This window comes from Tyto alba, unplaced genomic scaffold (genome assembly GCF_018691265.1).
Source record: "Tyto alba isolate M040663 unplaced genomic scaffold, T.alba_DEE_v4.0 Super-Scaffold_11, whole genome shotgun sequence".
NCBI classification, from domain to species: Eukaryota; Metazoa; Chordata; class Aves; order Strigiformes; family Tytonidae; genus Tyto; species Tyto alba.
The window spans coordinates 9170017-9192513 of record NW_024881273.1 but is presented as its reverse complement, the minus strand read 5'-3'; the positions used below and the strand labels follow the sequence as shown (position 1 = coordinate 9192513).

At 53.5% G+C, this 22497-nt stretch overlaps 1 protein-coding gene across 6 annotated transcripts in view; it reads right to left on the bottom strand.

Annotated features, from left to right (window-relative positions):
* The window catches only part of ASTN2 (astrotactin 2), a 360791-nt gene that overhangs the window by 143908 nt on the left and 194386 nt on the right, over positions 1-22497 (bottom strand). For all 6 annotated transcript variants that reach the window (XM_033011918.2, XM_042786505.1, XM_042786506.1 and 3 more), the window contains 3 exons: positions 21969-22119; positions 9579-9745; positions 7302-7490 (listed from right to left, as the gene is read on the bottom strand). In XM_033011918.2, the coding sequence (XP_032867809.2) occupies positions 7302-7490; positions 9579-9745; positions 21969-22119 (507 nt within the window). The remainder of the gene's footprint in view (positions 1-7301; positions 7491-9578; positions 9746-21968; positions 22120-22497) is intronic.

The window sequence follows — 22497 nt, the reverse complement described above, 5'->3', positions numbered from 1 at the left end:
CCCTGGCAGCCCGCCGGCACGGCAGCGCTGGCGGTGGGGAGGGCAGGAGGGAGGGCTCCCCTCCTGGGCGCAGCACTGCTCTGCCCAATTAGCGCTGCTGGGTGACAGGCTCTGTTTGCGCTGCGTGATTAGCTGTGGAAATGCAAATCCGAACTTCCTCCGCCACAGCAGCTAACAAGATAATGAATATTTTCATCAGCTGCAGAGAATACAAACATCTGCGCAGACACAAACGCGCTGCCAGGGCCGGGGGGGAGCAGGGGTGCGGGGTGGGGGAGCAGCTCCCCGGCATCCCTCGCTGCGGGGGCAGCAGCTCTGCTGCCGGAGGGAAGGAAAGCTGTGCCACTGCCGGCTGGTCCCCGAGCCCAGCAAAAGCCTGTGGGCAACTCTCCATCACCTTTGGTGGGTGCTGGTACCACCTCCGGCAGCGGTGCCTCTGCTCTGGACTGCGCCTGTGTCTGCGACAGTGGGTTTGGGGTACCCATGGCACCCACACCTCCCAGGGCACAGCCCCAGCTCTGCCCATCGAAACGTCACCTCACCAATCTGCATGGCTGCAAAGCCTGCTTTCAGGACACGGACTGATGCGAAAGCTGCTTGGCTCTCCCTCAGCCTCATGATAAAGGATGGGGTGTTTAGTCGCATTTTTTAACACCCACCTATTTCTTTGTAGCAGCACGTCTTCACACGCCGCCTGGGAAGGAGCCCAAGCCCCAAGTTATGGATGTGCAACTGGTTTCGGACTCCGGCTGCAGCTTCCACCCTGGCCATTCCTTCAACCCCCCAGGGCTCAGGCACACGCTGGGAGCAGTGGGGCTGTCGTGGGCAGAGACCCACCCCGTGCTAGGTCGTCCCACTGCCTGCACAGACTGGAACGAACTGGAGCAGCTCAGGGGTGCAGCCGGAGCAGGGACGGGGCAGCAGGAGCAGGAGGAGGCTGCAACAGCTATGCCCATGCTCTCTGAGGATGTGCTGGCCTGCTCCTAAAATCCTACCCACACCAGGCACAGAACGAGCCTGAAAACCTCTAGTGCATAAAATACCACTATTACTAACATCTCCATCAGTAAGTTTTAAAAAAACATCTCTTCCACCCCGCACCCCTGCGTTGCCTTCAGGATATCACTGGCACTTGACTTGCTTTTGTTTTGGTACAACAATAAAAAAACTCTACCAATCCAGTGAAAGAGCATGTGGCTGCAGACTGTCGGAAATACCAGCTCAAAGCCACACAATCTGTTCTCCTTCTTGGTGGGATGCTAACTTTGAAACGGAGCAGGGCTGATGCACACAGGATGCAATAGTAACCTAACTGATGGGGTGTTGTGCTAATTGCATTAGTCATTTATAGACTGGATTGATAAAATGTCAGTGCTTAGCCTGGCCAGTGAAGATGCGCTCAAAATGCATGGCATGTGTACATGTGCAACCCGTTGTGGTCTCTGAAAAGGGCTGGATGGACTCAAGGAAGCAGCCAGGATGCCCTCGATGTTAGGTTGAGAGGTGGGAAAAATGGGATTGAGGAAATATGGGGGGGAGATGGGGGCCCTTCAGGGGCTGCAAAGCCACTGCGTGTGGCAAGGCAAGCGAGCAGCAGGACAGCTCAGCTCTGCTGGCAGCATCCCCGGCTGGGAGCCGGCAGCGCTCCGGCACGGCACACACTGGAGCGGGGCAGAGAGCGGAGCATCGCATCTCGCAACAGCTCCACAGAGCTGCTAAACTGCTAACAACCCCCTTCCCTGCTACTGAGGACCACGGCCTGAGGCATTAGCCTGGCTTGGAAAGACATCATTGCTTCCAACTAGTGTGTCTGAGGCTTCAGAGTTGTGAACAGGTAATAGAATTGCAGCAACAAATAATAAAAAGAGGAATGAAATGGAAGGCAGCCACTGGAAAAGAGATCCATCCGTTATCCCGGCCTGAAGGGTAATAGGTAAACAAGGCGTTGGGGTACTGGCTGGGGCCGAGCTCGCCAGCACAGGAATAATAAACAGTGCAATTATAACTTCTGTGCTTGGAGGTTTCAAAGAGAGGGAAAAAAATAGGAAAAAATCAATAGCGTTAATTTAACTAGTTACAGGTGTTACATTTGTGATGCGGCGGGGGGAGGCAGGACGTCCCCGTGGGGGCTGGCCCACCAGCTCCAAGCTGGGCGGCACCAGCCAAGCCCCCACCCAACCTCCTGCACCCACCTGCAATGCTGCCCCGGCGGAGCACCCACCCCAGCCCTGGGCAGCACCCGTGGCTGTGGGGGCACTGGGTGCAGCTTGCACGAGGCCCCCCCCCGGTGCAGGGGGGAGCAACGGGGGTGGGGACGTTTCCCAAAGCAGCCCCCCCCCCCGCCCCCCCATCATCAGGGATGGCACCGAGCTGTCAGCACGCCCCGCCGTTGCTGCGCCGGTTTATTAAGGGCTGAGAAGCAGCAAGGGGAAGGAGTGACAGATTTAAAATTAACTTGCCAAACTCCCCATCAATATTATGACAATTCCCCGCATCGGTTCAGCGACCCGGCGCGCCGCCTGACAGCATTAACGGAGCTGTGTGGAGGCAGAGCCTGCCGCCGGGCTGGCAGCTCTCGGGGCCAGCGGGTGCTCGGCCCTCAGCACCACCTCCAATCCAACCTTTCCCTTCCCCAAGGCTGGAAAAGAAGTAGCAGCCCTGCTTTAGAGGTGGGGGATGCGAGGAACAGCATCCTCCCAGGATTGATTTGCCGAGGGAAGGGTGCTTCCAATTTGCAGGAAGGCGTCTGGCACGGCGCGGCAGCCCTGCATCCTCCAGAGCCATCCTCCCTGCTTATGGAGAGGGGAAAACACTCGGTGCTTAGCAGGTTTGTGGCAGGGAGGTGAGTGCTGACACAAATCCTCTCCCCCCTCCGGCCACTGAATCATTTTGGCTGCTTATCTGCCCCCAACACCCAGAAACTTTCCGGACTCGCTGCATCGCTGCTGGGTGGGGGGAATCAAACAGGGGCTGGGTGGGTGAGCGAGGTGCTCCCCGTGTCCGGGGGCTATGCCAAGCCAGAGCAAGAGCTGGGATGAGACTTAGAGCTGATTCCAGAGGTAGGGATGGGAAGGGACCCCCGTTAGGGCAGAAGGCTGCTCCCCGGGGAGCGCTCTGCCATGCATCGCTCTGCCATCCCGTTTGCCGTGCAGTAATAATCCAGTGAGGAAAGCTGGCTCCACGGGTAGTAATTTGGGTTTTCTCCATATTAATGGCATAAAAGCAACAGTCTGAAGCTGCAAACAGCTCTTAAACAAAAACCTCTATTCCCTCGTGGCAAAGAGACGGCACAAAACAGATAAGGAACGAAGAAACAGCCCATTTGGAAAATAATCCCCTTGGTGATTTGGGGACAGCGTGGAGTTTGGGCTCTGCCCCACCATGAGGCAACGGGGGGAAAATCGCTCTAATCTAGTCTTTAGTGAGCTGGATCCACTGCTGAGCCTCCTGGCTAGACCGAGAGGTGTGACTGGAATAGATCAGCTCCAGTACCATCTATTTATTAACACTGCACAGCATTTTGTGAAAAAGAACTGTTTTTTTTTTTTTTTTAAAAAGAGAGGGATGCCCAGAAGAAAGCAGCTCTGAATGTGCTTTAGGCTCAGCAGTAGAAGGAGCGAGGTGGGTTTCTGGTGTGTGATGAAAGATCCCTCCTCTGTCTCCCCACCAAAGCGCCCGTGAGGGACCGTGCAGGAGGAGCATCACCAGAGGAGCGCTTTGATTTAAATCCTTGCAATAAAACAACAGTGGTGCACTCCTCCAAGCTTGTCCAACAGGTCGGTCAAACACCCCAACCTCCACAGCGATAATTAGCGGTTATTAAGCCACCTCAGGAGAGAAAAAGCTGTCCACAGCGCTCCTAACTCACGACAGCTCGAGCTGAGCTGCAGGGATGCTGCGGTGCTCGCATCCTGCCGGGCTGTGACCGCCCCGTCACTGACCGATGGGGAAAGGGTCCTTGGCACCAGCACGAAGGGACGTGTGAGCAGGGACAGGCTCTGTGCAACGCAACAAGGTGTTGCACCAGGGCCGGTGTATGTGTGCTGGAGCACATATAGTGTGCACCAGTATGAACCATTCTGGCTGCTGCCCATCCCTGTTACAGGTACACTGGTTGCAGCAGCCAGTATTTGCTTCCTCCATCCTTCCCTTAGGGGTGTCACCGTCTCCTCAGTCACGCCAGCCAAGTGTTTGGGTCCTGCCTGACTCCTCTGGGCAAAACAAGGCGGGTTAAAGAGGAAACCCAAAATCTGAAGCAGCGCTGACCGGAGCCGCGGGCCGGTCTCTGGTCTGGGACCTCCACGCCGTGCAGCTCTCCCATTTCATTACCAGCCTGCTGTGCCGCGTGCTCACATCGAACACCACCCCAACTCTGTGTCCTAAAGGTACCCGCTGCACATCCCCATCCTTCCGAGCTGGCCGGACACAAGCCAGCCATCCTTCCCCAGCTGCATCCCGGCGCGGTCGGGAAGGCCACGCAGGCATCCGAGGGGCAGAGGCTCTAATCCACATTGCGGATCGTTGGGTGGCAAAGAGACCACGCCGGGCCCAACAGGATGGAAATACTGCTGTGACTGATAGGTATTGCCCAGTCCAGGGTGCGAGAAGCAGCTTTCCCCAGCACAAAGGCTTCTTCCCAACACCACGCTGACATGCCTGGCGGATTGAGAATATCCTATTTATTGAAGACACTGAAGATGCGGCGACATGGGAAGCAGACACCATTCAAAGGATTGTCACATCTGCATAGCTAAAGGATCCCAGCGGTTATAAATCCCTCCAAAATACTCAGCCCCTTGTTCTGATAGCAGGTTCTTGCTCCTACTTTGCAGAAACAGGCTTTTAATCCCTGGTATTAGGCAGCTTCCTGCTATGTTTCAAATGCACCAAATTAAGGGCTTCTCTAACAGCTGGTGTCTTAATGCTCAGAGAGGTTCTTGAATATCTATGAAAATCAGAGGCAAATTACATCTTTTAGTTAATAATTTCTTCTCCATTAACCTCCTTCTCTTCCCTTGTTAGGAGATGATGTAATGGTGCTTCTACGGCGTAACCCTCCGACACACCGGGCAGCCCGGCCGCAGGGAAGGATGCTGCGTGCGGGGAAGCGAGCCCTTCTCATCACTGCCTGGCGCTTTCGGAGCCAACAGGCTCCATGCAAATGGGAAAGGGTGGCCGTGCTGGCCTTCCAGGCTGCCGAAAGCATTTCTGGAGCAAGACGTGCTGCCCCCCACCAGGCCCCGAGCTCTGCCGAGCCAGCGCGTCGCACGCTACAGCCTGCAGCACGCAGCCACGCTTTGCAGGATGCTCTTGCTTCAGATCTGCTTTCTCCTGCCCCTCAGAGCTGTTAGACCCCAGACTAGTCCAATGCTGGCACTGAAAACCCTGTTTGTGATGGCGAGGCCATGCAGAGGACCGGGCTCTCACTGCGCAGAACCCACTGGGAAAATCCTCCCATCGCTACACGCACCCCCGACATCACCCACGCTGCACGGCAGGAGCTGTGCCAAGGAGGACAGATCACTAACAACCACTCTTTTTTTTTAACCTGAAAACTCACCAGCCAGAGCCCCAGAGGAGTGCACTTTGGGCTCTGACCCCTGGAAGATGCAATCCCAACCCCGCAGGTGTTTTATTCCCAGAGCAAAGGTGTCAAGGGCAGCCCCGGCGGGAACCGCTCCTGGTCCCTGGCATTACCCAAACCCGCCATGCCCAGGAGAAGCCACATCTCTCAGGACAAACCAGACCACAGACAACCTCGTGTGCTTTCCAGCAGGAATTCCACTCCGAGGACAAGGGATGTGTTTGCTTCCCTGCAGCAACAAAGCAGCCCTTAGCCCCAGCCCTGGCTGAGGCAGGGGAACGATGGCTTTCCAACCCTCCCGCTCTGCAGTGCAAGCAAAGGGCAGGCTACGGATGAGCTGCAGAGAAAATTTAAGCCTCTGCAAAAGAAGTTTTGGTGTCTAGGGTCTGACGGCACAAGCTGAGGCTGGATCTCATTCAGGGGGAGCCCGTCCAGGTCTGCCATTTCCAGGAGATGGGCTTGGGAGTTTCTGAAGCTCCCAGACCTGCTCAACCCACCAGTTCATGGAAAATTTCAGCTCTGCAGCCCTGGCTCTGCTCTGATGGACCCACTGACACTTGTAATGTGGGAGGGAGAGATAGCAAAGAGGAGCCCACTGGGAAAATTGCCTTCGTGTACTGTCAATTCTCACTTCCAGCAAAGGCTGTGGCTCTGCTGGCTCCAAGCACTCTGCTGGCTGCAGCTTTCCGAGCACCTTTGTGCTGGTGGAGCTTGTAATTCATCTGCCATCAAGAAAGCAAAAGGCCAGAGTTCAGTGTGAATTCATAGCTAGGAAGGGTTTGCACTCAGCTGGGGAAAAAGCTCCCCAAAACCCCACTGTGGCCAGCAGTGAGGAGCACCCACAACTGCAGCTAAAACTGGAGGCAGCAACGAGGTCTCAGTGCCTTAATAGGAAAGAAACACGTAGTGCTCTGGCAGATGCTGAGCAAGGAAGAGTCGTGTCTGGGTGGGATGTGGGCTGGTCCTCTCCTGCCCACGATCAGTGCTGCTTCTTTGAAACTCATAGGCCCATCTCGGTTTACACCCAATCAAAATGCAGCTGTCTTCAGGAAAACTGAAGAAAAATAAACAAACTCATTTTCCAGCCCTAAATTCAGCAACTACCAGCAAGCTCTCCCCGGTGAGCACTGCAGGGTGAAGATCTGGGCAGTGAGACCCTGCCCTCCCCACCCCCATCTGACCCTCGGCACGCCCGGCATAGCCGGGATGCAGCGTGAGACACTCCCTGCCTTCTGCTGCTTGCACTCTGGTGGGGTATTTAACTTCAGCTTATATATGTTATTCCTTCTCATGTTGTATCTACAGCTCCTCCCCATATTGTTACTGGGGGTACTGAATAAAATCAGCTCGCATAGGTTGAAAACATGCCAAAGGAAATGCTTTTTCATACTTCACGTAATTAAACGGCGGGAATCATTGTTGCAGGATATCATGGAGATAAAAGACATCACTGTTCAGAAAGATATGAGGCAACACTACCGGAAAAAGCCCATCGAAGCTGCTTAAACACTCATGTGATGAGACAGACACTGGCCAGGAGGGTTCTACACTGCTGCCTGCACAAAGGGTGAGCAAGTAGGAAACCCATGGATGCTTGTCATCCTTGTGCTCTCTTCCCCTAGTGAACGTGTCAGAGGTGCTGGCTCTGCACCAAAGGACCTTGGTCCCACCTCACCATCCCGATGTTCCCCAAACTAGGAGCAGAACCGGGCCATACCTGAAAGTCATCTGGAACACCTGCCCTTGGTTGACGTGCTGGCTCCTGTTGTTATAGCCGTGAAGCATCTCCCCAAAGAGGGTGTCGTTGAACTTGGCATCCGACTTCAGGCACTTGGGGCCCTCGCAGATGTCAGAGAGCATCAGGCAGGACTTCCCATCCGGGGCCAGCTTGTACTCCTCCACGCACCTGCGGAGCACCACGAGCTGTGTCAGCGGGGCCAGGCGCCCTGCCGTGGGACGAGCCTCTGCCAGCCCGGCCGGGCATCAGCCACGGGCACAGAGGTTGCAGCGGCCACACGCTCTGCGACCAGCAACCGAGCACTCGGCTCCCAGCACCCATCCTTCCCACAGCAGCAGCACCCATCCTTCCCGCAGCAGCAGCACCCATCCTTCCCGCAGCAGCAGCACCCATCCTTCCCGCAGCAGCAGCACCCATCCTTCCCGCAGCAGCAGCACCCATCCTTCCCGCAGCAGCAGCACCCATCCTTCCCGCAGCAGCAGCACCCATCCTTCCCGCAGCAGCAGCACCCATCCTTCCTGCAGCTGAGCCCACTGCGCATCCTCTGCTCAGCCCTCACCCCTGCCTGCCCAGTGCCCTCTGACGCTGCTGCCGTGCAGGCACAAACATTCCCCAGGCAAAAGCAAAGTGAAATCAAGCTCCTGCCCTTTTTTTTTTCCACCCAGCAGTGCCTTCCTGCAAGGAAGCAGCTCCAGCATGGCTGCTCCTTTGCTCCCTGGTCTTGCTTTCGAGCTTGTTGTGCATGAGATGCACGTGTCCATCTTCAGCAGACACTAAGGGAAACTGAGGCAGGCAGCAGGGATGTGATTTAAGGACAGGCACTGGAGACATCAGGGGCATCTTCTGCATATGTGCTTGTCCTGCCTCCCTTCCTCTTCTCCTTCCTCCAGCTTTTTCCCCAGCACTGTGTCCCCCAACTGACAGGGAAACCTCCGTTCCCTGCCTGCCCTTTCCTCCCATACCCACAGCACTCTGCTAACATCAGTCCACGGCTCTCTGGGCTTGCTCCCCTCTCCCATTCCTCTACCACGTTTCACTGCTGCAAGTGAAACTCCCACCCGTCTGTCACCCTTTTCCTTGCCTGTTCCCAAAGTGCAGCTCTGCCTTGAAAAGGGATTATTAAAAAAAAAAAAAAAAAAAAAAAAAAGAGAAGGGAAACAGTCTCTGCCCTTGGGGATGGAAGATTGAAATGCAGATCCCTGTGTGGGTGCAGATGGAGACCGTGCAATGTCCTGAGATTTTCCAGACCCTCCCCAGGAAGGTTGCTTGTGCCTATATGGATTGCCAACCCCTCTGCAGGCACAGTGCAGGCAACGTGCTCTCTCTTCATGACTCAACCACTCCGTACTGCTAAACAATAATAAAAAAAGAAGGTGGTGGTGGTGGTAAATCAACAAACCAGCAGAAAGGGATAAAAAAAGAGAGAAGCTGATGGGGACAGAGCTTCCCGGGCAAGAGCAGCCTGGGAAGCAGCCAGAGCTGCATGAGGTCTCTGCTGCACCTGCAGCATTGGGTCTCAACAGATACTCCTTGGACTAACTGTTACGAATTTGCTCCCCCTCTCACAGGCATTTCCTTCCCAAAAGGGCTCCTTTTCCCCTCCTTTGCCCTAATCCTTCCCACAGGGACGTGAAGTAGGCTCCTTGTGTGCCCGAGAGCATGAACCAGCCAAGGGATGCAATCCGCAGCGCTGGGGCGGGCGATGGCTGGCTGGCTGCAGCTGTGCAGCATAAAGCCAGATAATCACTGAGCTCCTTTTAGAACATACTGCAGCCGGGGAGATTTTCCTGAGAGAAAATGCTAAATTGTATAGGATTATAGGATCCCAGCCAAAATCAGGGATGAAACTCTATTTTAAGGGAGGCACAAGGGAGGGGAAAAAAAAAAAAATTAAAAAGTAGTATTTTTTACACAAATCCTCCACCTTCCCCCTCCAACACACAATGTACAATTTTTGGGTCCCTTCACGGTGAGTCACACATCAAACTGTACCGTCACACAGTGGGGGAGAGGAGGAAGGTGCATCTGCTCACATTGCTTCTCACACTCCCGTATGCTTTTTCCTGCAGGCAAACCAGGTGCCTCTATTCCCTGATGGAATTCACCTCCATAAACAGTCTTTTTCTTGGGCACCCGCTTGCCTCGCTGGGCATGCCAATCTGGGGATGGGTGGCCCAGGAGGGCTGGCAGGGATGGAAAAGGGGACGGGTTATTTATCTGCTAGTGGGAGATACAGGAGCACTGGAGGGGACTCACCCACAGAACATGAAGATGGTGCTCGACGAGGGGTCGTGGGGCAGAGGGAGGGTCTGCTGGAGACAGAGCTGCTCACAGCCGCCGTTGAAGCCATCGGAGCAGTCGATCCCTTTGGAGTAGTCGTAGCAACCGGTGCCATCCTTCATGGGTCGGAGGTCCTCGGGGCACTGCAGCGAGAGATGGGACGTGGTACGGTCACCCGTGGGTCCCAGCTACCCTGGAGGCACAGTCCGGTGGGTGCCCACCCAAAAGCCAGTGCTGCTCAACTCCAGCTGCATCTAGAGGAGATGAGTTTGTCCCAAGTGATGGAAAGAGCAGCCCCAAGGGCCTGCCATCAGCTCTCACAGCCTTCGGGGAAGGGGCAAGGACCCAGTCTGCTGAGAAAGCCTTGCTCCCCACCCTCCCTCCAGAGGAGGGTGAAACCCTCGAGGCAGAAAAATTATAGAGCAACGAAGCCTCAAACGAGCATGGGGCAAAGCGTGACAACCCACTCCGTAACATGCTGGAGAAACCCTCTGTGTTCTTTACCTGTTCCTCTGAGATGCAGAAAAGTCTGGGGCAACCCAGAAAAAAACATCTCAACACCTGGGACCAAGCCAGAAAACCATCTGTGAATGCTTGAGAGTGACCCTGAAACCCATCTCAACCCATGCCAGGCAGACCAGCGAATGGGGCCTTGGCATCACCTCCAAAAGTACCTCGCTGGCCCCCAAGGGTGGGGGCACCGCGGGCAGGACCAGCCCGTGGCGGAGGCAGGACTGGGGGAAGGCAGGATCACAGCCCCAGTTCATCAGTTTTCTGCAGCCAAGGGAACAATGCTGATTCACATAAGCTGGAGATCTGGCTCTGGGTTTTAATTCCAGTTCCCCAGCTGGCTTTCCTTGTCCCAAAAGATAAAAGCCAGCAGGCGGCAAATGTCATCAATAAATTGTCACCCAGATTAAAGCTCTCTGCTATTCCACTTGCGTTATTTATCCCTTTTCACCAAACATGCACGCACACAAACAACAACAAAAAGGCCAGTCCTTGAAAAAATAAATAAATCTTGCCTAGGAGCAGCTTGCAATTAAAAATGCATTATGGAATTTCTTGAAGATGAGTTAGACTGGAGCTTGCACAGGTAGCAATGAAGGCAGGTTATAAATGGCCTCTGTCAAGCAGAAGAAAGGTTATAAAACGGCTATACTTTGTGCTTAAAAAAGAAAATCAATTTTCCATGTGAGCAAAATGCTGTACATATTAATAAAAGTTCAGGAGACCCTGGACCCTGTGCTCGCTGACACTGGCAGCATCCTGACAGGAGATGGGCTGCTGAGCCTTACTCACTCTTGGCTACTCAAGAAGCAACTTGCTCACAGGGGACATCCGAAAGGCGCTTTAGGGAGACCTGGCCCACCCCATCCGAGCGATGAGAAGTTTCTCTCCACCTCCTAGAAACCCTGTGCCATTTCCCTACGGCAGCAGCAGCACCAAAGCTGCTCCTGCCCCACCTGCAGCAACCGCGATGTCTCAGGCACCCCCGTGCCTGACGTCCCTCGGACACCTCGCTGGCTCCCGTGCCCTCAGCTCGGGTGGACCTTGCAAACCTCAGCACCTTCCCTGCAGGCACCAGGTAAGGCGGGAAGAAGAGGCAAGGGAAGGTTGAAAAGCACGTGGCTTTTCTAGCCAAAAGATGTTAGAACAAGGGGTGAGAGTTTTAAACTAAGAGAGGGTAGATTCATACGAGATATAAGGAAGAAGAATTTCATTATGAGGGTGGTAAAACGCTGGCACGGGTTGCCCAGAGAGGTTGAGGATGGTCCACCCCTGGAAACATTCAAGGTCAGGTTGGATGGTGCTTTGAGCAACCTTTATCTAGTTGAAGATCAGCTCACCGCAGGGGGGTTGGACCAGATGGACCTTAAAGGTCCCTTCTGACCCAAACCAGTCTATCTCTGATTCTATACTGGCAGCAAAGGGCTCTGGATTAGGACGCTGCCCCACTCTCCAGAGCAGGCAGAGCCCAGGCAGGGCCCCGAGAGGCAGCCCGGGCAGCAGCAGCTCTGCCTAGGCACAAAGCAGCAGAAGACATGGGAGCAGGAAGCTTTCTCGCTGCATAGACAGAATAAATATGAAGGAGGAAAGGACACTTAGAACAATCTGTGCTTTCCACCGCCGAGCTGCCTGGGAAACAGGATCAGGGTAAGTGTGTTTGTGAATCCGCAGATACAACACTTCTCTCCTGCGGTCTCCTCCGCCTCTGCCGGCCCCACTGTAAGAATAAGAGCTGTGCAAATTGGCAGAAACACATCTCCCTGGAGGACACGGAGGGCTGACTGCAAACAGCATCTTCCACTCCACAGCACCGCATCTGCCTCTCTGCTGCTCTCCCCACGCCGACGGGGAGGTCTGGGACTCTGCCCAAGTCCCCTCTGGAGCTCCCAAGGGACCTTCCAGGGTGCTGAAGGCAACTGGATGGGACCTTAAGTCAGCAGGAGCTACAGGATCACAGCCAGGGGATCAGTCACAGTTTTTCTGAGCTGTCACTTGGGCCTCCACCCTGGCACTGATCCACGTGCTGAGCTCAGCATCTTCCCCAGCCCGCAGAGGAAGATGAGGGCTCTTTCCCCAGGACTGGGTGAGCAGGTCACCAAAGCCCTCCCTTCCTTAGCCCCACTTTGCTCGAGGCCACCTTTGGGATGTTCCCCCAGTTTTGGCTTTTAATCACCACGAATCGTGTTTCCTTTCTGTTCGTAATTATGCATCCTAATATGCATTAATTATGGCAGGCAAATAGCTCAGCACAAAATTTGCAGAAGGAAGCACCCCCTCCCCTCCGCATCCGTCCCCGGCTCGGCGTGGAGCCAGCTCCCCAGCCAGCTGCTGTGTTGCACAAGAAGCTCTCCAGGGACAGAAAGCTCTGGTAGCCACCACACAAACATGGGAGGTGTCCCGGCTTGGGGGGGACAAAGATGCCAGGGACAGCGAGCCAGGGGAACCGGCGAGCTCTGCAATTAGTGCCAGCCAGCAAAACAGGCAATGCCAGCCCCCTGCGAGGAGGGTTTTGCCGGGAGGAATAGGTGGATGGAGCAACTACTGGGCACAATAACACTTTACTACAGATTTCCCCACCCCTGGAGCAGAGGATTTGAAATCGGGGTGTCCCACCAACAGATCAGAGCAGGGGGAAAGCTAAAGCTTGTTTGGGTGCAACTATGTTCTTGCCCACAGTAGTCAGAAATGACCCAGGGAAAAGCCGGCCTGTGCTAATCCCAACTCCATGGGCTGTGCTGAGCTCTCGGGCATGCTTACAAAACCAGCACTCCCTCTGTGTTTGCTGGGTTTTTATAAAGGACCAGATCTGTTATTGCTGACATTGATTTGTCTGTCTTGGACAGCAGAGAACCAATAATTACGGCGAGTTTTAATCAATCCCCCATCAATTCAGCTGCAGTTCAATTTGTGATCTTCTTTGGCAGTGACACAGGATGGGGGGCTGTGTCGGAAAATGATTAGAAAATCAATAAGCAACTCGGTCAATAACTCTGTCTGGGCAATCACGGGTGACACGTCCCTCCCCGATGGGAGGAAAGCTGGCGAGACGTGGTGCCCCAGCAGAGCCCTGCCAACCACCTCTGTGCAGCCCTTGTCCAGACACGGGATGGATCCATTTATCCAGGGAGGCAAAAGGATCCTACAGACTGTTAGTCAGCTATTCAAAAGAAAAAGCTGTTTGTGGTTTGCCACGTTAGACCTACACTGCTCGGGAACTGGTTTCAAACCCCCAGACTACGCTTCATCCATGGATCCGACAAGTAAAAATATCTCAAAGTTCAGGAAGAGGTACTTGATCCATGCTACAGAGAGGAAAAGGGAGGTAGGGGAGACTCCAGCTCACGATCTGCTCTGAAAACCCAGGGAGAAGCCATTACCATACAAAAGTAATTCCACCGCCTTGCAAATCCACTCCCATCTATGCAGGAGTGAATCGGTTTCTCTGTGACGACGGCCAGCCCGGAGAATCACTCTTGGGATTGGAAAAGAAAACTTAGTTTCTTGCCTCCGTGGGCACCAGCACTGATAATACAGATCCTGCAAGCTAAACGTGACCCACAGCTGCGACGCCCCGACCCTGCTGCTGCCAACGGGTTTGCGAAGGAGGCACCGCCGGCAGCTCGGCGGGGTCGGGCTGAGCACAGCCAGGAACCGGCTCACCCCCAGCCGCGCTGCGCAGAGCACCCGCGCTGGTATTTTTGTGATTGCAGTCAGCAAACGGGCTCCAGGTACGCACGGGGAGTGGATATGCTGAATAAGAAAGTGCTATTTTTATCCGGGTTTTGGAGAAACGGGCCTTTTTTTTTTTTTTTTTTTTTTTTTTTTTTTTTTTTTTTTTTCTCCCCCCTTTTAAATGACATCTCCAAGGTGACACGGAGTGGCAAGAGCTGGCAGGACCTGCGGCCACCTTCCCGCTGACACCCCTGGGAAGTCACCAGAGCGGGCCCCGCTGAGGCACGGGGGTTTGGAGCGGAACGGGATGCCCGTGCCCACAGCTGGCACGGCGTGGGACACTGCGTGGCCTCCTGTCACCAGCACTCGGCGCAGCTCCTCTGCCCACTGCCACCGTCCTCAGCACACGCAGTGGGAGGAGGATCATCAAGGGGAAAGAAAGCAAACATCCACCAAGACCTGTACAAGATTGTGTCTTAGGAAAATAAGTATTTGGATAAGTCACTGCTTGTGTTAGGAAAAAAAAAAAAAAAGGGGGCCTTTGCTCACGTTGTTGTTTACAAAGATCATTAGTAGCAAGATGGGTGAGGGGGTCACTTGAAATAAAAATCAGAGTCTTGTTACTGACATGGATCCCCCAGAGAAAAGGACACCAGCTCTCCATCTGAGCTGCCTGCCAGGGTTTCTCAGCTCAGTTCCTCTCTTCCATTATTAAGTTTTAAAAAAAAAAAAAAAAAAATTAAATAAAGTGTTTCTGTAGAGAGTAAACTGCCCTTTTTATTATTCTGCTCTGTTTTCTCAACAATAACAGCCTTTTCGTCAGAGACTTCTCCTACACTGGTTGTTGGAGGTGATGCTCTGGGCACGGACGAGCCTGGCTCCTCCCCTGCTCTTCAAAACCACTCGGGGAAGCTGCCACCAACCTCCAGCTCCTGGTGCTGCCCTGAGTACTGCACACCCACCCCTGGACGCATCCAGAGGCGAGACCCAGGACCCCGGCCCCGTGCAGCTTCCCCAGGCTGCATCCCCAGCCCCGCTGCCCTGAGGCTGCAAAAAATGCTGGTGGCCCAGTGCACTGACTAAAGGCCTCAGTGACCCCACTTTGTTTAGAGGCACCCTCACTTCTCACTGAGGAACCTCTTCAGTGTGGGACAAAAAGCATTAATTGGAAGCACTGCTGAGGTATGAGCAAGTGCTACCATTTTAATGAGCTCCAAACCATTCACTGGCATGTATTTTATTTGCTTGTTGGAGCTCAGAAAAGATACAAATGCAGGAAACTCCTCTGTGTCCATATATATACGTATACATTTTTTTTTTTTTTTTTTTTTTTTTCAGACGACTTTGGCTTACTCTGCCTTCACTTTCTCAGCCCAGAAGGCCCCCGGTAAGAGATGCCGCTCAGCAGCAGCAGGACCAGAGTCTGGCTGTACACAGCCCAACCTCTGCGGGTGAGATTTACTCCTCCTCTCCTAACATACTGGTAAAACAGGCCAAAAATCTGGTTGCTAAAGTGCCCGTCAGCTCCAGCCAGTCTCTCTCCAGGGCCACCCCTGCCTTGCCTCCCCGGGGGAGCGATGTCCTCGCCAGCACCCCGGCTGTGGCAGACCCCTCCTCGGCACCCGCTGCAGGGGAGCATCCTTCCCAGAGGGAAACATTACAACTGTTTTCTGAACTAACAGTTATTATCTATCTTCCCACTCTTTTTCCCCTCCCCTCCTTCCTCCCTGCTTCCTTTCCCCTTTCAAGATCATCAATCATTATTTTAGCCTCAGAAAATCAAACCCATCTGTCTTCCAGGCTCCCGAGCACACGCTGTGATCCCTCCTGCTCCTCTGCTCGGTCCCCCCCGGGACAGCGAGCTGGGGGCTGCACAGAGGAGACCGAAGCTCCGGGCAATGAGGCAGCACGTCCTCCCCACCGGCCACCACGCAGCTGTCACGGGGACCCTCTCGGGCAAGTCGCTGTGTGTATGCTTGCATCTCAATTCAAAGTGGGATGGACTTGTTTCAAGCAGCTGGTGGGACGCTACGTACAGAGACGTAAGTGCTCAGAGCTCCTGGAGCAAGGAACTCAAGCTAGCAAGAAACCCTCCAGCTGCTTTCCTTCCAGGACCTCACCTTTCCAGACCCTTCTTTTCCTCACCAAGAGCCCATTTTGGGGTGCGCGGGCATCTCCTGCCCATCAGGGCATTTCCCTTCCTAGCCACAGCTGGAGCCTGGTACCTCCAAAAACCTTTGGGAGGCCAGAAATTCAACTCCTGCCCTACCTGACACCCGGGGTACAGCCCAGTCACAACGCTACACACTGAACCCTACAACCCAACCCAAAGACTGCAGCCAGCTGTGACCACAACACACGAAGCGTGTCAGTCTGCTGGGGAGCGGAGGGGCAAGGCTGGTGCCAGACAACTCCTCCGAGGAACGCTGCTGAAAAAGCCAATGCTGGAGAAAAGGGGGCTTTTATCACCCAAACGATCTCTTCCCCCTGCCAGCAAGGACCTCCAGCTCACCTCAGTGTTTCCTGAGCTATCCCACTTGCTTTTAAATTTGGCCACTGCTTGCCGACACGGTGCAAACCCCTTTTGCAGCACTGAAAGCAAAGGCGGGCGGGCGGTGGGCTCCCCACCTGCCCCTCCGCTCCCTGCCGACCCCAGCAGCTTTTGCCATCCTTTGCTTCTCTCTCCCTCAAATCCCATTCTCATCACAGGTACTTACCTAGCTTAACGAGGTGAATCCAAAACCACAGGCTCCTTAGGCGGGGCAGCTTGCTGTTTTGCTCACTGGGCTTCTGCTTCCAGCCATAATGTGCATTCTGCTTCAAGGAGAATGGTTTCCTTCCCATCTCCCTCCCTTGCACGTGCATCTCTACCATAATTAGCTAGGTGCCTCGTAAGGCAGGGACGGATGAGTTTTTATTTTTCAACGAACAATTGTCTGTCAGAAAAATGCAGATTTGATGAAGCTTAAGTGCTTTGTGGGATCCATCAATTACATCTCAAAATTCATTGGGAAATTAGGAGAGCATTTAATTTTGACAAGGGTGAAATGTTTTGGTTTCCACTGTCTAATTTTGTTTTTATTTCAGGCTGTACACTGGAATAACTCTATATATAACATAAAGCTCCAGATGATAATGTTAGAATTAAACATTTCCCCCCTCCTTCACAGAAAGGAGATGTTTTGAACCAAAATATTTCAGAATTTTCACATATATGGGGGATTTCTGCATAGTGTTTTGGTTTGGGCTGAAATCCCAAACACCCAATTTCCCCTCAAGAATATCAGTTCTCAGCATCATCCACTTCATTTCAAAGTACCTCCCTGCTCCCCAGGGTCCCCAAGCCACCCCTGGGTGATTTGTGCCAGAAGAAGGGGACCAGAGGTAGCCACTGTCCTCTTCTTTCATTTCTAATCCCATTTCTCCCCAAAATGGTTTCACTCTTAAATTAAGCTGTTTCTTTGTCCCGCTTTGCGGCAGCTAAGGAGCAGCCCATCATTTCAATGTGGAACAGAGCAAAAGAGAAGAATTAGCTCCAGATCGGCTGTGCTAAGGCTTATACACCAGCCTAGACCATGCCAAATTTCTCTTTCTTCTCTGTCTAAAATCGCTGGGACTGACACTGCACCGGTTCCACCATGGGACCCAAATGCATTAAGAGACTCTCTGGTAGCTGTTCTCCCTTCTGCACACCGCTGAGCTGGACAAACTCCCTCCTGCCCGACCCCACGACCGTGGAAATGAACACTTCACATCATTCCTGTAGGCAAACCATACTTTTTTCCTTACTCAAATCAGAAATAATTCTGTGCTAGCAGGGAGATGGTGATGATCAGCGGGGTTCCGTGCCTGCTCAGAACTGCAGTGCCCACTGCCCGGGCTCGCTGGGCTCTCCTACCTCCTGCCGACACCTCTCCCAGGGTGGGATGGATCCGGGAGCACGACCACGCTCTGAGCCCTTCCACATCCACCTGCACGTCATCTTTGGCCTCCGTGGCACAAGCCACTCTCTTCTGGCACAAGTTGGGTAGCGCAGATGTTGCGGAACCCTCAGACCACACCACCTGCACCCACACCACTGCAGTGAAGCTGCTCACACAGCAGGGAAACAAGGGGCCTAATTCTGCTGCTACCTCGGTGTAGCACCCCGAGCTGCCTTCCTCACCACCACGAGGGCAGCTCGCGTGCTCCTGCTTCTCCAGGAGGTCCTCACGGTGATGAGAGCCCATCCCAAGAGGCACCACAGGCTCAGACACACACCTTCACTGCACGCCTGTACCTGCCCCTGCCTCCTCCTGCTGTGATGCCAAGGATGCCCCATGGGCACCAGAGGGGAACCAACCATCTCCTCGCCCAGCTCATGTGCTAAGACCAAAGCTTATGCTCCTTGGGGAAAAAAAAACCCTCACCCCTATTCCCCTGGGGCTGCAATCTTGACTTGCTGGGGCTTGTAAACAGGCACAGCCATAGGGCAGCAGATGCAAGCATCCCCCTCTTCTCCCCGAGCAGATGAGAGGACTGGCATCAGTGAGCAACGCTAAGCTAAGAGACAGGTGGAGAAACCTGAATTTAAGCCACATTACAGGTGTTTCCTTCAGTCCCTCAGGGCTAATTCACAGGTTTTCATCTCAAATTATAAATCACCAACACATGAGGGTTAAGCCCTTTCCCTCCTTCAGCATCCTCCCTCTGGGCTAAGCAGCTACCACTGAGCTGGTAGAAGGGATCAGTGATATATATTCCTTTACTGGCAATAATCTGACTTACTCCTCCAGCACAATTTCTCTGTATTTCCTGTGATCCCAGCAAGATGGTATATAACACATGCTGGACTCATCACGCAGAGCAGAGCCACTAGATTTAGAGAAGCTCACTGGGAATTTATTTCCTTGAGAAATGCCCCTGGCTTCCCCAGACCCAACAGCAACTCTAGGGTGCAACAAGGAAAATCAGAACAGAAACAGGTTTTCTAGAGGTTGGGGATTGTTTTGTTATGTTGCAAGGTAGGGCTGAAAGGCAAGGATCCAGTTAGCAATGCCAAGGTCTTAGCAAGGTTGTAGCTTGTATTTAAAATTACCCAAACAAAAAAGGCCTCCGATAAAAAAAAGAAATGCAGAAAACCTTTAGGCACTAATGCCATCTACTGGGTACAGGTAAAAATAACAGAAAAGCCATGAGATGAGGAGAAAAAAGGGCCCCATGGGAAGGGTGGGATGGAAGCTGGGGAGCTGTCACCCCTCCAGGGCGGAGTGACACTGTGCAGCCTTTGGGGTCTTCCAGGTGACACCTTGCACACAGGATTTTATTTAAGCAAAGCAACACTCTCTTTTCTCCCTCATTAAGCCCAAGGAGACTGTCCTCAGAGAGACTCCACCACGAGCTGCAAGCAAACTGCTCTCAACATTTGAACCAAGTCCTTTTAAGGCCAAACAATTAGGTAATGGCTGAGCCCACACCGCTAAAAAGCCCAAAGATAAATGCATCCCCAGTCCTCTCAGAATTACTGGAAGCTGTATTAAGGGCATGAAGGAACTGGTAACAGATGATGATTATATATAAAAGGAATAAGAAATCTTTGAGATTTGTGCTGTTCCCTGGTTGAGCTGATGGGCTCCAGCTCTGCTGTGTATTAATTGCTTACAAGGTTGCATGTATATTTTATGCTCAGTACCTGCCTGGAACATTTGTTGGATTTAACCTTGATTGATGAACCACTGATTATATAGTTCTGTGGTCCTCTGCAAATTAATAAACTGTTGACTGTTAAAGATTAACAACATGTCATGATTTGCGAAACACTGTCCAGAGTAAAGCTGAAGCAAACCTAGTGCTAAAATTAGTACGTGAATGCTCCCTGAACTCTATAAAAAGGGGATAGCTTAATTAAATTACATCCCGATATTGCCCATAGCACTTACCAAATTGGCAAATTGAGTTCACAGCAGTTCAGCTTTAAAACTAACTGACATCCCTGCGATTTTGCAGCAAATGACCCCATCCCTGCTCGCACGGGAAGCTCAGCTCCCACCCGGCAGACTCTGGGAGCAGCGGTGGGATGAGGAGAGGACGTATTGCCCTGTGCAGGGACCGGTGCAGAAGGCGCCACAAGGTCTCACGCCAGGGCTGTGGTGAGCTCCGAAACTCAGCTCCCATCACCCGTGACCCCTCTCAGCACCACGAGCACGAGTTGGGCTTTTCTACAGACGAGGGCCACGCACCACAGTCAGAAACATGGGACAGTGCCCTCCAGACCACTGCTCACACTCCTGCCGTTGCTGGGGACCTACAGGCAGGTGATGAGCGTAAAACGTTGCAGGGGGTTGGGAGAGCCGGGAGGGAAGGAGCACTGTGCCCCGGGTGTCACTCCAACGGGAAGCAAGGAGAGACATGGACGGGAGGAGGGATGCAGCAGCCGTCTCCAAACTGCCCCCGGGGAGCTCAGCTCTGCTGTCCTCAGGCTGCAGCTGGGACTGAGGAGCTGAGGGGGCTTTACCCCACAACTAGGGGCTGTGGAGAGGGGCAGAGCAGCCTCATGCTCCTGCAGTGGGGACAAAAAGGGGCAAAGAGCAGAGGGAGGGGAGATGGGCATCTCTACAGCCACCTCCTGTCCCCCTGGGATGCACGGCCCCGGGAGCCCGGTGTGATGGGGGGGCATGGGGGGGTTCCCGTGGTCCCCCTGTGTCACCTCTCACCCATGGCTCTTGGGGAGGGGATGCACTCTAGGAGAACAGCCCCCACTGCTTCTCCTTTCTCCCCCTCTCTGTCTGCTGTACACACCTTGTTCTCTCAGCACAAAACCTCAGTTAGGCATTACAGAAGCAGGGGGGTATCTTCCCTGAGTGATACAGTTTTCAATTTCTGCCTCTCCGCATGCCAGAGTGGTGAACACTAGGCCTGTAATTTATTGACAATTTCTATCTTAATATATCCTGACTTTTAAAAAGAGGCATCTCTTCCCAGCGGCACAGGGCGATCAGAGTCCCAATTGCTTCTGACAGTGTCTGGGAGGCACATTGGCGTTCAGAGCAAAGTAACACCCAGAAAAAGGGGAGAACTCCCCTGAAAGACTAGAAAGGCAGCTACTCCCTGGAAAAGGGAACAAAAGAAAATGGCAGTGGGAAAAGAAAGGAGGAAAGGGTGAGGAGTGGTAAGGGGGAGACGGCACCAGGCACTGCTGGTGACACATCAGGCTGTTGTGCTAAATGGCCTTAACAAGCAACCGGAGAAGGGGATAATGAAAATGCCACCCCGGGGACAGCACTGCTCCAGCCTGACCTTTCCCGGCTGCCATGTATAAACATCTTCAATAAATAAAGAGACACTTAACTCCCACCTCTGTTGAGATGGGAAGGGTGGGGTGATGGGGGATCTGCCTGCAGCGAGAGGGAGGGGAAGGAGCAGAGGGGCTTTGGGGCAGCAGGCAGACGGAGAGGGTGACGAGCTCTGGACCCCTCGGGGGTCACCACCCGCTGCCGGGCAGGCAGGGGCTCCTACGACAGACAGAGGAGAAGGGGTGCTCCAGATTTCCCCAAGTTTCCTGCATCTCTGCATGTCATACCGGACTCACACAAGCACCCCGCGCAGGGAAGTGGCAACCGCACTGATGGGGAGATGGGTTAGAGCTGGGAGAGGTGCTGAGCTCTGCCACTCCCACCTGGAAGGATGGTGAAACCCATCTGCGCATCACTAGCTGGGAATGATTCAGAGCCTCTGCCTAAAGCTAATGGTCTAGGGTCTAAGAGATCTTCTGGGGGTGGGGCTGTAAAACCTGGGAGTCAGTAGATTGTCTGGCAAGACATGAGCACATTCAGAAACAAATCAAACCTCTGACGGTGTCAGAGAGGTCCAGAAGGGGAGAGGATGGGGAGATGGTTCACCTTTCACCCATGCTGGGAAGCACAGGCAGGAGAACAAGCAAGACTGTTTTCAGCTCGTGATTTCCTGACAAGCAGGAAAACGACCATCAGCCTCAAGCATTTTTCTTTTGCTCATCTGAGTCCCTGGGCTCCTTCCCTGAGGTCCCTAAGGCATATGTGATTTGCCCTGAAGGCCCCAGGGGTTGGGGGGGAGCAGCACACACAACCCCTTTGGCCACATCCCCGGAGAGGGAGCAGGCAATGTCCCCCTCCAGCTTTGTCCCCAAAACAGAGGGCAGCCCCGGGGGCCAGCAGCCGCGGTACCTACCACGCAGCCCGTTGAGTCCACCTTGCGATCTGAAACGCACTTGAAGTTGCGGGTGCAGCCGCCGTTGTTGCGGGAGCAGTCTCGGACCGGCCCGAAGGAGGAGAGCAAATCATTGATGGTTTCAAAGTAGGTGGACAGCATCGCTTCTTCCCTTGGAGAGAAAAAGCACCGTTAGGGCTGGCAGGGAGCTGGCAGCACGTGGCGTGGGCAGGGCAATCCACAGGGAAAGCTGCTCTGGCAAAATCACGTCATTTTAATTAGCAAAAGTGAGTAAAAGGAGGGTTTCCCAAGAAAATTAAGGCTTTCTGATTACGCTACATAAAATAAATTTGTTGCATAATTCTGAGATCCTTGACGAAAACCAATCAGTTCTGCGGTTTCAAAGATAACTCATGCAAACTGGCAACTAAGAGACGCTTTATTAGTAGCCTGGAGTTGCGTGTGAACCCAACCCTATACGAGACAACAGCGAATCCACGACAGCAAAACTCCTCCCGAACATTTCGCAGCTGGGCCGAGCCTCCCCGAG